The sequence below is a fragment of the Barbus barbus genome (assembly GCF_936440315.1).
Source record: "Barbus barbus genome assembly, chromosome: 8".
Lineage (NCBI taxonomy): Eukaryota > Metazoa > Chordata > Actinopteri > Cypriniformes > Cyprinidae > Barbus > Barbus barbus.
In genome coordinates, this window is record NC_136736.1 from 20,708,407 (window position 1) to 20,722,466 (window position 14,060).

The 14,060-nt window shown below is 39.5% G+C and overlaps 2 protein-coding genes across 2 annotated transcripts in view; one reads left to right on the forward strand and one right to left on the reverse strand.

Moving 5' to 3' along the window:
* Window positions 1-401: 401 nt before the first annotated feature.
* LOC306873526 (small ribosomal subunit protein eS1) lies at window positions 402-4,932 on the reverse strand. Its single transcript, XM_079422878.1, has 6 exons — window positions 4,774-4,932; window positions 4,190-4,293; window positions 3,189-3,376; window positions 1,441-1,649; window positions 935-1,044; window positions 402-577 (listed from the first exon to the last, which is right to left on the reverse strand). The coding sequence occupies exons 1-6, from the start codon at window positions 4,833-4,835 to the stop codon at window positions 447-449; spliced, it is 804 nt and encodes a 267-aa protein (XP_079279004.1). The 5' UTR covers window positions 4,836-4,932; the 3' UTR covers window positions 402-446.
* A 1,883-nt stretch (window positions 4,933-6,815) lies between these two features.
* LOC306874378 (lipopolysaccharide-responsive and beige-like anchor protein) overlaps window positions 6,816-14,060 on the forward strand; it is a 270,819-nt gene continuing 263,574 nt past the window's right edge. Inside the window, exon 1 of the mRNA XM_079424376.1 lies at window positions 6,816-7,597. Within this exon, the coding sequence (XP_079280502.1) occupies window positions 7,466-7,597 (132 nt within the window). The 5' untranslated portion in view covers window positions 6,816-7,465. The remainder of the gene's footprint in view (window positions 7,598-14,060) is intronic.

Below are 14,060 nucleotides of genomic sequence, written 5' to 3' on the forward strand. Positions count from 1 at the left end.
TTTAATTAAATTCAAGAGAATCATACACTAGTTTTGTGTCATGGAAATAGGTGCCTTGAATTCTTTTGGAATCACTAAAATTTTGCAAGTGATCGCTGCCTGCTCCAAACACCATGAAAAACACTCATTATGACATTTATCCTTAGAAATGGTCAGTTTTCTATTTTGGAAAATAAAAATAAAAATGGGGCAATACTATGGCAACAATTTTCTTTTCTTTTATTCCTATACTTGCCCTGACCTGGAAATAACTAAAAACCAAATCTGAAAATTAATGTTAAATTCTGAAAGTTCCAAAACCGATTGTAAACTGATTTTTCTGACTGGGAGATATAAAAGCATAAACATGATGTTCAGCATGTTGGATGTTACATATACTAAAAAAACAACAGTACACAATCTCAAATTTACATGTTTATTGACACCAGCTTTTTGTGCTGGGAGTTTTAGACAGACTCCTGGATGGGGGGCTCATATCCATCAGCTCTCTCCACCTTGGCCCCAGTGTCACCCTCTGCAGGTTTAGCAGCAGCACTGCTGGTTCCACCCTCACCGTGCAGCTCCATCAGCTTACCAACTGTACAATAAAAATTCAGAAACACATTGGCTCTCTAACAAGTAATGTTGTCTAACAAGCAAGCTCAAATTGTTGGTTGGAGGATTTGTTAAATGGCTTAGGTATTAAAAAAATGTTATTTCTATACACATTTAATTTCTTAAGTTTAAAAGAGGAAGTATCATTTGATAACAGAAAAACCTCTCATGTCAAAAGATCATGGGTTGCACTAAATAAATGCTCTTAAAAAGGTCAATGCATGGAACCCTGGCCATGAAAGTGCTTACAACATCTTGCCCAAAAAACCTAACCTTTGTCAATCATGAGCATAAATAAGTCAAAACAAGCCGTGCATGTTCACCACACATTTCAACTTACGCTCAAACTTGGGCTTTTTCAGCATCTTAACCTTCCTGACATAGACATCATGTAGAGGGTAGATGGACTGGCAGGCCTTTTCAATGTCCTTGCCTACACTGTCTGGAATCCTGCAGAACACATCAGAAGACAATTTATTACACACAACTGCATAGCGGTTATAGCTCAAGACTGCCAACAAAGTTTTCAGGTTAAAACCCAGATAAAGGAAGTTGTAAGAGGTACTGCTCAATCTACATTACTTCAACACTAAAAACAAGTTATGTTAATTACATTGTATTCATGAGTTCCAACGTATAAAAAGTGCTACAATGACTACAATTTCAACCACACCCTTAGCCCAATTCCAGAACCACCTTCCTGCAAAGTTTAATTCAAACAAATTCTGCAATAATGGTCCAGTAATCCTGAATTATACAGGAAGGTGGACCTCCAGGAGCAGAGCCTGAGTCCTCCGATTTAACACAAGTGTAGTGCCATGGATTAGGGGAAAACTTCATACGTACAGTTTATTGACAACCTCCTTGAGGTCATTGGTCTGGACCTCACGGGTCATGATTTCCATCATCTTCTTGCGGATCTGACGGACCTGCTGGTGCTGAGCATAGGAAGTCTTTCTGATCTGGTTGGTGCGCTTCTTGGTGAAGCCCACACAGAACAGGCGGAGAAGATAGCCATCAGTGGTCTTCACATCAACGTGGGCCTCAATCATTGTCTAATGGGAAAGAACAAAGTCCATTAGCACGTTAGAACACAGGCTGCACAAACAGTAACTCAAAAATAGCTACAGTAATAGAACTTTTTCAATTAGACAAATAGAAAGGAATAGACATCTCTCAGGTTTCTTGTAGTATCTTGTGTTGAAGAGTAACCAAAGTCTTATGGGTTTGAAATTACATGAAGGTAATTAAATGACAAGATTATTTTTGGGGTGAACTCATTAATCGGAAAACTTTTAGGATGTAAAATGAAGAAACTTGCTGTACTATCTTAAGACACGTCCCAAACTAAAATATCAAAACAACACAGCTGTTAAATTTTACATCACAACAATTAGGGCTGGGCGATATGGCTGACAACTGTATCACGATATCAGTGTTTCATATCGGTTGATATCGATAATTATTGATATTTTTTTAAGGTGGTACATCAAGTTCGTGGTATTACCAGTCTTGGCGGGGACGACAGTCTTGCATAATTTGCAGACGACATTTGGTCTGACTACGGTCAGACTTATAATATCCAAAAAACTGCCATACTGGCGAGCTGACTTTCTCTTTTATTTACAATTTCCTCGCTCGCTGCGGCACTCATTTTCTGCTTATGAAGAGGAATCCAGCAGACCAGCCAATAGGGTCTGGCTGCAGACGTGCACTCTCAGCCGCACGTGCGCACTTAGACACGAGACAACGATATGGCGCAACCAAACGTGATACTGTTACATGATTGGCTGTTAGCGTGTCACTCCCTACGTTGCTAGGTTACCAGAGAGCGAGTGCCTTTGTTAATGCAACCAAACTTGCTTCGCAGCCTTTGTTTTCTTCCAACGAAGAAAAATATCGAACGTTTTATCGAACACATTTTTTATTGATATCGTTCACGTGTCTATCGCGATACATATCGTTATTGTTTTATCGCCCAGCCCTAACAACAATAAAAGAAGGGTGGTCACACCAGACTTCGGGCATGTAAAAGTCTTCAGACACCACAATGTCTGTTTGGGGGCAGTTGTGGCCTAATGGATAGAGAGTCAGACTTGTAACCAGAAGGTCGTGGGTTTGAGTCTCAGGTCCAGCAATAATTGTTGGTGGGGGGAATGAATAAACAGCGCTCTCTCCTCCTACAATAACACGACTGAGGTGAGACCCTTGAGCAAGCAATGCTGTGATGCTCCCTGGGCATCACAGCATTGCCTGCCCTCTGCTCCGGGTGTGTGTTCACTGCTGTGTGTGCACTTGGATGGGTTAAATGCAGAGCATAAATTCCAAGTATGGGTCGCCACACTTCACTTCACTGATCATGATGTAATGTCATGCACAGTGGAGTAGTTTTTTTCTTAACATAAAAATCCAAAATGCAATGTAACGTTTGTGTTTTTGCTTTTCTGTGTTTCCAGTCTTCAACATTTGCATACATATGAATGGTACAACAATGTTTACTTAAAAATAAGACTTTTCTTTAATGGCACACACCCTCTACAAGCTAAACTAAAGCATACACTGAGTAAAGGTCACGTGTTGCAACTTTGATTTACCTGCCACTTCTTGACCATGGAGCACATCTTGTCGCGGGTGAGGTCCATGCCGTGGAAGTTGGTGAGGCAGTTCTTGCCCTGCACATCTTCTGTGACCAGCTTGAACTTGCGGAAGGCCACCTCATCGTTCTGCAGATCAGCCAGACTGACCTCGAACACACGTCCCTTCAGACCATCAGAGGCAATTCCTAGATTACAAAAGACACAATGTCAAATTTACTGCAGTTTGTAACGATATGATGCACATGGATTTTATGGGAATGTCAGGCGATCTCACAAAAGTAATCAGTTTTTCATCTGGGACTGAAACTACTGTCATCATGTATTCCCAATACGGCCGGATTCGCATCAAACAATTGGGAAACATGGCTCTTATTTGGTTCAGCTCAGCTACCAAATCTGACCTCAGAAAACTACGGAGGGAAATCAGGACTGCGGAGCGGATCATTGGTACAACCCTCCCCAGTCTCCAAGAACTGTACTTATCCAGAGTGAGCAAAAGGGCTGGTAAAATCACTCTGGACCCCTCACACCCAGCACACTCCCTCTTTGAACTGTTGCCATCTGGTCGACGCTACAGAGCTCTGAGAACCAGAACGACCAGACATTGGAACAGTTTCTTCCCTCAGGCAATCCATCTCATGAACATTTGAACACTTAAACATGAAACACACAACACTATCATACTTTTCATTTTTATTTAACACACATATTACATTTCAAATTTGCACCTAACATACCTGTACATACTGAATTGTCTATTTTGTATATTGTGTTTGTGCTATTTTGCATATTGTCCATTATTATTATCTGTGTCCTGTCATTCTGTCGCACTGTGGAGCTACTGTCACTAAAACAAATTCCTCGTATGTGCAAACATACCTGGCAATAAAGCTCATTCTGATTCTTGTACAGCAAGATCTGCCCTCTCCCAGCAGGGTTAACAATTCATGCTAAATCTGTGTGGATACACTGACACCGTGGACATAAAAAGCACTTACTGGTTCCCTGAGTCCTGGTGACCAAGGTCTTGCCCAGGTTACGGATGTTGAACATGGCTGGTGCCTTGACATCATACCAATCCTTTTTGGAGAATGGATCCACGCTGCAAAAGAAAACACGCATGCAATGAAGCCACATTTTCTCAACTCAAATACGGACACGGCTTATATATGCTTTGGCTGTATTATCTAAAATATGAGAACGAACTAAAATAACTTTGAGCATCCAACACATGTGTTCCGGTGAGTCTCGAGTCAGTAAAGTATCCTTGAAAGCTAGCTAGCGCTCCCGGAGACATATTATGTTAGCGTTATCAGTTTGCCATGCCCATTTTTTGCTGAAAACGGATACTTTATTAAATTTGTAGGACTACTGCATTAGAAAACAGCACAGGACCTTACAAGCTCAAGCTAAAGTTGTCAAACACACAGCACAGGTCATGAATGAGCCAGTCAGGCTAGCAGGACCGCTACATACAATCTTTAATATATCGAGCACATCCTTCATCTATACACACCAATTATCCTCCAGAATGGTTTATAACAGTGTAACGACACAGTCGAAAGATTCATTTGCGACTTACATCTTCTTTTTGGCACCTTTTTTGCCACCTTTGGTCAGCCTCTTATTCTTGCCGACTGCCATGTTGAACACAGGGAGTGAAAGAGGAGGAAATGAGGAAATACCGCGAGAATTAAAGCGACAACGAGAAAAGACACATCTCGCGGGATTTCGTTGGCCTCGCTGTAATGCACAAGTGCGACATCTAGTGTTTACATCAAGTTACAACAAACCACGATATTTTAGAATCATATTTACCTTTTTTAATGATTCCTTATCTGCAAAACAATTATTTATATAGAATTTGAGAATCGCTTGCCAATGTACTACATGCACTGTACTAGTCGTACTATAGACCTACAAGTAGCCTATATATAGGCAATATATTGTTTATTGCATCAACATTTCACGCTATTAAACCTATAATAAATTGCATTGATAGGTTCATGGAAAATTCAGTCAGGGTGTCTTGGAGGACCCTATCATTTAATCTGTTCAGTCAAGTTTCTGTCTAAATCATAAAACGAAAACAAAATAAACACTGAAATGACAGAAGATTGTAAATCTCAATTAGCTAAATGGTGGTGATGGCGCAGTGGATAAGACACATGCCTTTGGTGTGAGAGACCCAGGTTTGAATCCACTGTGAGACACCAATGTGTCCCTGAGCAAGACACTTAACCCCTAGTTGCTCCAGAGGCGTGCGACCTCTGACATATATAGCAATTGTAAGTTGCTTTGGACAAAAGCGTCAGCTAAATGAATAAATGTAAATAAATATTTCAGTAAATTAATTACTAACATTCCATTCCACAGGGCAATAACCTTGCCCTGTTATTCTTATAATTAAATAATAATAATAATAATAATAATAATAATGACAATATATTTATTTAATTAATTGTTTTATTATTATTATGCTATTAAAATGATCATATTGCATTCCTTATTGTTTCCAAAGGCAAAACTGCACAGATGAATATCATAGTTATTTAAAAACATTATCTTTCACACTGTTCTTTAGAATCTCTTTTTAGTCTTAAATATTACAGTTTACATAGATATAACGCTCTCTTTGTATGTGAAAATCTGAACACTTGAATCTAAATTATCACAAGCATCACAAATCTGAAGATTTAGGTGAAATAATTAATTCTTTAAAGTCACAATGACAAAGAAGTAGCAACTTTTCTTGAGATGCACATCTGAATGCAGTGGATTATCAAAACAGAAAAAATGCAGGGAAGTGACTCGTTTCTATAGGTTGTTGATTGGATTTTGAGTTGTGGGCATTGCACTCAAAAATTAAGCTTGCAGTTGATTGTGGAGGGATGGAGTTTAAGCAGACTAAATGATTAGAGAAATCGGACAAATACATCACCAGCGAGAAAAATGAATTAAAATAAAACATGGATGAATCATCAACAAGATCTATAACATGCATTATACATATAAAGGGTGATTTTTTTATTTATTTCATGCACACTTAAATGGATAGTTGACTCAATTGAGTAATATTATTATTATCATCATTATCACTTTAATAATAATAATAATAATTTAATTAGTGCTACAGGAAGCTGTATCTGTATTTATGCACAGCTGCAGGTTCTCTGTTCTTCCAGAAGGTATCTCACTCTTGACATGTTCTTTTCATGCTTGGTTCTTTTTTATTTGTTAATAGCTTGACAGACTACTGAAGTGCAGAAAGCATAAGAAAAACAGTGCATAATGCACATTACAAATATTAATAATGACAACACATTCTTTAGCCTAATACAGTAGTTTGATACAACACTGATACGTTAGGCACCCCCCCCTCGCCTCTGCTTTGATATTACTAAGTTAAATCTTAGAGCAAACCACGTTTCTAATGGAAAATTAAATTATGTCTCCATGTGACAAATGCGTTATTGTAAACCACCAACACTACAAAAGAGCGTCCCTGACACAAGATCCCCAGTATGAAGTGTCACTCTGTCCTAACAGGTATTCACTGTAGTCTAGCACCTGACACACCTGAGCCCCCCCCTTCTCGTCTCTCTCGGCGCACTGCGCATGCGCAGCTCTCTCTCACGCAGCTCCACTGTCATGGCGGAGACGGAGCAGAGTAGGAGCTGATTCAGGAAGAGATGGCGCTGTAAAGTGGGTTACCATTGAAACTTCTCTCCAACAGTTCCCACAGGGACCAGGAGGATTGTCTTCTCTTTGGACGGATCCATGAGAGCCAACGTCGGACGTTCCTTGCCTTATATTTTGTAGTTTTGTGCGTCTTGTTCTTATCGGTGCGTCTAACGTTACCTGCGCGGAATCTCTTCAGTACCGCTGTTTCCTGTTTGACACTCGCAAACACTTCAATGACATTGTTATTTAGATATCTTACCTTTATCAGACCGGCGGAGGCTGACAAGTATTGTGTTTCTTATCTGGGCACACCACAGCGCGATTTCGTCCTCCTTTGGACAAGTTTATAGCTGTTTTTCCTCTCTACAGTAGAGCAGTTCCTGCCAGTCAGGTGTAGTGACATTAACTGACACTTCCCGCCGAAAGCGCGAGAAACTAATGCATAAACTGGCCGTGAATGGAGACCAGGACCTGTTCTTCGCCCCTGTTTACTTAACGAGAGCGATATTTACCGTACATTTCTCCATAGTTGAACTCGGCTGTAGGGTCAAACAGGTGTCGCACCTGTTCCCCTCTCACCTGACTCCGTCATGGCGAGCGCAGGTGACAGCGCCGGCGGGATCCCCATCAGAGGAATCCGCATGAAGTTCGCCGTGCTGGCGGGGCTCCTGGAGGCTGGTGAAGTCTCCAATCGGGACATTGTGGAGACGATCTTCAATCTGGTAAGCTGATTAAAGCCTTTAAATAGAGATCTGAAGACACCGTGGCTGGACAAGACCAACCGTTTAGACTCTAGCTGTTACTCTATAAGCTTTTAGGTTGCAGAAAGTGGAGCGGTGCTGCTTAATGGTTAAAAATCTGCTGCTTGACTGCAATCCCGTATGGTTGATGTATGTAGTGCCATTGTGTCCTTGATCAAGACACTAATGTCAGCTCACTGAACCTATAATAAGTGGCATGTTAGTCAACGTGGATGGAAGCAGCTGTCATATAAATTGTTGTGACTGTAAAAAAAGGCAATGCACACTTTCAGAAAAAAACGCTGACTTTATTAGGGTACAGCAGCTTGTCACTGGGGTATGATCACAACTTTGCTGAAAACCCTGTTGTACACAATCTTCGCCGTTTGCCCAGTGATTGATAGTCTAGCAAGTAAAAAGCCTTTTAGTATTTTAAAAACATCCCCCGTCAAGTCATCATGGTACACAGACAATAGCTTGCCATGCAGGTTTATAGCCTATCATTTGCCCCCCACAATAAAAACAACAGCCCTTTGATCATAAAACTAGGCATTAAAAGATCATTTTAATTTTAAGACATTTTATAGAAATATTGTGACAACTTATATTTATATGCATGCATTGAAGCATTGTAAGTAGTATGTTAATGCTGTTAATGGGGGCAGTCGTGGCCTAATAGATAGAGAGTTGGACTTGTAACCTGAAGGTCGTGGGTTCGAGTCTCAGGTCTGGCAGGGATTGTAGGTGGGGGGAGTGAATAACCAACACTCTCTCCACCCTCGATACCACAACTGAGGTGAGACCCTTGAGCAAGGCACTGAATCCCCAACTGCTCCCCGGGCGCCGCCCACTGCTCCGGGTGTATGTTCACTACTGTGTGTACACTTGGATGGGTTAAATGCAGAGCACAAATTCCGAGTATGGGTCACCATACTTGGCCACACGCCACTTCCCCTTATAAAAATCTCAGTGATATTAGAATTTATCGTACTTTTTGGCCATTTCATCTTTGTGCACCAAATTGCGTTAACAGTTGCATTTAATTTTTTGACTATTATTTCATATGTCAGCCTTCACAGGGTTACAGGAACATCTTTGTACCTTATTTACCCCCGAAAGCTTCATAGTAACTTAAAGGTACTAATATGTACCTTTCAGGGACAGATAAGGTACAAAGTCGGAAGTATACTGCCCCAGTGACAAGCTGTTGTACCCCTAAAGGTGTAGTTACTCCACACTTTGTCTGACAGCGTTGGCTATTTAAGTACCTGTTTTATAGCATGGACTTTTATGCAGCCAATATACAGTTAGATTTTTTTATACAGTAAAAAAAATCTGTCTACTTTAACAGTAAAATCTAACTGTCTGTCTTAAGCAAAGGCATGGGACGATTCAGTAAAACTCAGTGTTATACTGTGTATTTGAAAAGGGATTTATTAAGGGGCTCTGTTTTCTGCTGCTTTAGTCTATGCTGTGTTTCTAGCCATGTGGTTGTGGTTTAAAGGTTGATCAGCCTGTTTCTAAGTGCACTGCTTGTTTTAGATAGTTTTCTCCCTGCTTCTGTCATTGCACAGTTCTTATGTGAAGCTATTATCCATTAATCCATGAAGAAGGATTACAGGGTGTGAGGAAGAAACCTGGGTTCATTTTTCAGCAGTGACTTAATGTTCACCCACCTTGAAATGATGTCAGTGTTCTGTCAGCTTTAAACTCATGTTGCAGTCTCCGTTGAGTATGTATGGTACAAAATCAAATATAGAGCAGAATGTCTCTCGTAGCTCTTATTGGCAGTCAGCGTTCACAGATCACTTCAGCACAGCTCCATGATGTAATAACACCTCTTTTCTGTTGACCAGCCCCAGACACGAGGAAGTCAGTAGCACTTTCTGGAAATAGCACACTTTTTTTTTTTTTTCCCTCCTCCCACGTCCACAAGTGAGTTGAAAGCCCCTGTTATACATTAGCTGTGTTTCAGGCATGAGTGAGGGGTCTGTATGTGACCCACATTGTAGCTGAAACTGATTTGCTTTGCAGGTCCTGTAGTGTTGTGAAATGACATTGAAGAATGAATGAATGAAAGAAAGAAGGAAGTAAGAGGCGTGCTGCAACAATGCATTCTACTATGTTGCTGATGTAACACAGCTGAGAGGCAGAAGGCATGCTAGATATTAGGTGACATGTACCCTACATGCGGTTTTGTTGCTCAGTCCTTGCCTTTAATATAGGGCTTTATAATTGAATGCAGTGCCCTTAAAGGGATAATTCACTTATAGTGCAAAATGAAAATTCTGTCATCATTTACTCATCCTTATGTTATTCCAAATCAGTATGGATTTTTATTTATTTATGCTCATGTTCATGCACAGACAGTGGAAGGGGACCAGGCCCCAAAAAGAGCAAAAAACACCATAAGACTATCATAAACATACTATATTACATGTCTTCTGAAGCCATATATTATAGCTTTTTATGGGGAAAAGACTGGTATTTAAGCCATGAAAATTTAATCTTGAATGACACTTTAAAAGGGTAAAATCGTGAGCAATCAAACATTCTTTCATTCTTTTGCAAAGAGCTTGATATATTAGGACTGTAACTCTTTGTTTTAGATTTCAAAACTTGACATCATGAACAGAACGATGAAATAAAATTACATAAAATGATCCATCTTTGCGATGTCACAGTTGTGTGGGGAGTAATGTAATAGCAAGTAAAGGCCGAGGTTTATTCACTGAAATTTTTAACAAAACCTTTTAACAAGGTCTGATTCCTTCACTCTGGTCTTAACAGCACATCTGTCACAATGTGTGTGGCTGTTTATAAAGTATGTGGGAGTTAAAAATGATTACAATAATGGGTTGTGCCTGCTTAGTTCGATTTGCTGTTTGAGATGTCCAGCACATAGATTGAAGCACAGTGAAATACAGCATTACTTACAGCTCAGAGATAGATTCGTCATGCTGTCAGAGTGCAACCATTTAGTGTTAGTCACTATGAAGAATTTCAAGGGATTAAGAGGGGTTTTGTCAGAGACGGCCAAGCGTGTGGAAGAATTGAGTGCTGATTGACTACATCATGCAAGAGTGCAATTGGTGATTATAAATAAACTAACACTGTCCTCAAATGTAGTATAAGGGAGAAGTAGCATCTACAATATGAATGAGTGGTGTGCAGGAACTAACAGAGTTGTGGCCATTTTACAATTCAGTAAAAAAGTAACACTTCAGGTTTTTTTGGTGTTACTGGTTCTTTTGCATGTCCATGTCACAGTGCTCTCTAGAGTGCAACCGACGAGTTCTTAAAAAAAAAAAAACACTCATTCATTTTCTCTATAGGGAAATTCATTAACTGATAAACCTTTGAAGACAGACCTGTTGTGTGCTCCAAGGTTGTTAAAAGATTGTAAATGCTTTTGTTGAACCTATTTGTTTTCATGCATACAACTTATTTTTAATTTAAATTGTTAAATAGTAGAATTTGAAAAACTACATTAGCCATGACGCTCTACAGAAAAGTTCACCAAAAGAAAGCAAAGCATGCCAAAATAGATATTTAACTTCGCCCATTCCCATGAAGCACAGCAAATGATGTAATCGAGGTGGAAGTATATAAATGCATATTTTGCAGTGCATTTGCTTCTGTAAATACAAACAACACATTTAAATTTGTATCTATACATTTTTAAATGTGATTAATGTCATTTGCAATGCTTCATGGGACTGTAGTTCTTTGTCTCACTAAAGCCGTTAAGTACACACTCTTGTACCTTTGTCTTTTTGTCCAATTTTTCTACTTTTTTGCTTCAAAATGTTTCTGTAATGTTGTGATTCTCCTTGTAGGTGGTTGGCTTGGTTCATAGCTCATAATGCTTTAACAAAGACTTTTTAAGAATCGCTATGGGAAAAAGACTTCCGTTGCCAAAAATGGGCTGGCATTAATGCACTGTATCGGTCTAATTTGCTTTCTCTGCTATTCATTTACAATTGTTTGAGACTCAGATCAGAGATCACGGCCTGATTAATCTCCTTCAACAGAAAAAAAAGTACAAAGCAAAGAGCAGCGCTCTTGTTTTGACGATATGTAATTTGTAAATCTGCACAAGGTTTATTAAAGCATAACTGTGTCCTTGCCTCATTAAAACCCACTTATTCTTGTTCAAACACACTCTAGAAGCTCATTGGAACCACATCATCTCTTGTGCCTCCGTCAGGCTCTGGGGACTGGGGGTGGATTGGTGCTCAGCACCTGGGTTAGCCTGAGGTGAGGGCTCAACAAACAAGCATGTGACCTGTCTTTGTTACCACGGAAACCATGAGAGTAGGTGACCAGCCTGCTCTCACCTGTCCGGACAGGTCTTGACTTGTAGTAAGTGATTCCCAATTCAGGCTTGTTTACCGTGCTGTCATAATATTCTGTGGTACTAGAGAGTGAATTGGACTTCATCTGAAAGTGTCTAAACCAGTGGTATCATGATGCTTGAATTACTTTAAAATTATTTGCAGGCTAAATGCTAATGTTCACTTATTAAAAATTATTATTATCATTAATATTTAACTAATTTTAGTTCCAATAGTTTTTACTATGATATTGAAATTGGTTGCGTGAACAGTGAAATTGTTCTGGTGTTGGTACCGACTGCTGAAATTTTGGTATCTTGACACAGTCAGCCTTCTCATATTGTATTGGATGGATTCATTTGTCTGTTGCGCCCTCTCTGGCTCATTTGTTTGCTTTATCCAAGAACAACACATCCCTCTCTGTTTTCTAATGAATATTTTATCACTCCTCCTTGGATTTGGTTACCTCAGCAGATATAGATGCAGAAGCTTGTAACTTAAAACCACCTTCATCTGCATGTTGGGTGCTGGTAGGAGTAGCGCTTTTAAGGTTTCTGTAATGGTGAGGCTCCTCTAATGGGACTTGGATTAATGGAGCTGGCCTCAGATCAGCCAGGCTATCTTTCAAGGCTGTGGTTCTTTTAAATCGAGGTTGTTATGTTGTTTTTCACTGCTAGGCACCATATGGAGGGAATCTCACCACTTTGATTGTTTTTTTTCTATTTTTTTCTCATACATGGGTTTTAAAGATGGAAAGGACTCTTTTTTTCGGTGGGGTATCAGTAATAAAGTGAGGTTTTGCAAAATGTCAGCTTTAAATAGAAACATCAGATATGTTCCCTTACATCACATATATCACATCACTCAGTACACTTCTGAAAAAAATAGTTTTCAACTATGAGATGTATAAAACATGTTTTGGTGGGTTGCCTGACTGATCATTTATTCACATATATGATATATCACAATTCAGCCAAAAAATACCAAAATAAGATTTTTTGGCCATATCACCCAGCCCCCTAAAAAACTAGTTAAACTAGTTAGAATCACTATGATCTGTCACTGATAAAAGAGCAGAAGTACACAGAGCTTTTTGCACAAATTATGTTTAACGTTTCTGCTGTGTGTTAAAAGCTTTCTGCTTAAGCAAATGTGGCAGGAATAATCTGAATCATAATTCCCACAATGTCCCACAGAATGATGCAGAATGGACACATGGGTAATGCCCAGATTTATGAGTCTTGGTGCAGAGTATTTGCAGTTATAGTTATGTGTGTAACAATAATAGATAATACATAAACATTGCAGGTATAGCATTTTCTTCACAGGTTTTCATGTCGTCAGTGATCAAGTTCACTAAATGCTGCACCCACACAAACCAAACTCCATCTTTGGCCTTTGGTTTTATAGTGTGTCACAAACTATTTCAATGATCCAAAAGATTTTAGTGTTTTTTAGGAGGCTGCCTACACTCACCTCACCACTGTCAGGGAAAAAAGTTGTAAGGAGTAAAGAGTGAACTAAAGCTCTACAAAAGCATGTCAGGGGTGCTCTGAATAGAGACTGGCTGGTGGGTTTTCTGTTGCTGTGGAGGTGGATGGAGGTGTCTGCTTTCTGTTTGCCTTTCCAGTCTCTTCCATTATATGGCCAGTGGTGGATCAGATACTGCAGTTAGAGCTTCAACCTCATTGTGTACTGACAAACACACACAGCCCTGAGGATTGAGTGTCCATGAACTGCTTGTGTTTTCTGTTTTCTGCTTGACTAAAGGATGTTTGTATATGTGATAGAGTATGTGTATCTGTGTCTTATTTCACTAGACACAAATGAGCTGTTCTTACTTTAATGCACAATGAAAAGCCTTTGCAGATAAGCAATAGCCTTTCTTTTCTCAGCAGAATTTATCTTACTAATACAGAGTTCCTCAACCTGCTAGCAGTCAACTCAGTGATACTTTAAAACACAGTAAAAAACAATAGCAGTGAGTTCATTCTGTTTGCTTGACTAGCTTTTTCCAACTGCAATTACTGTGCAGTTATAGTAACCTAACAGAAAAAAATGCAGCCTGTGGCAAGGTTAAAAAAATAATAATAAACAAATCATAATAT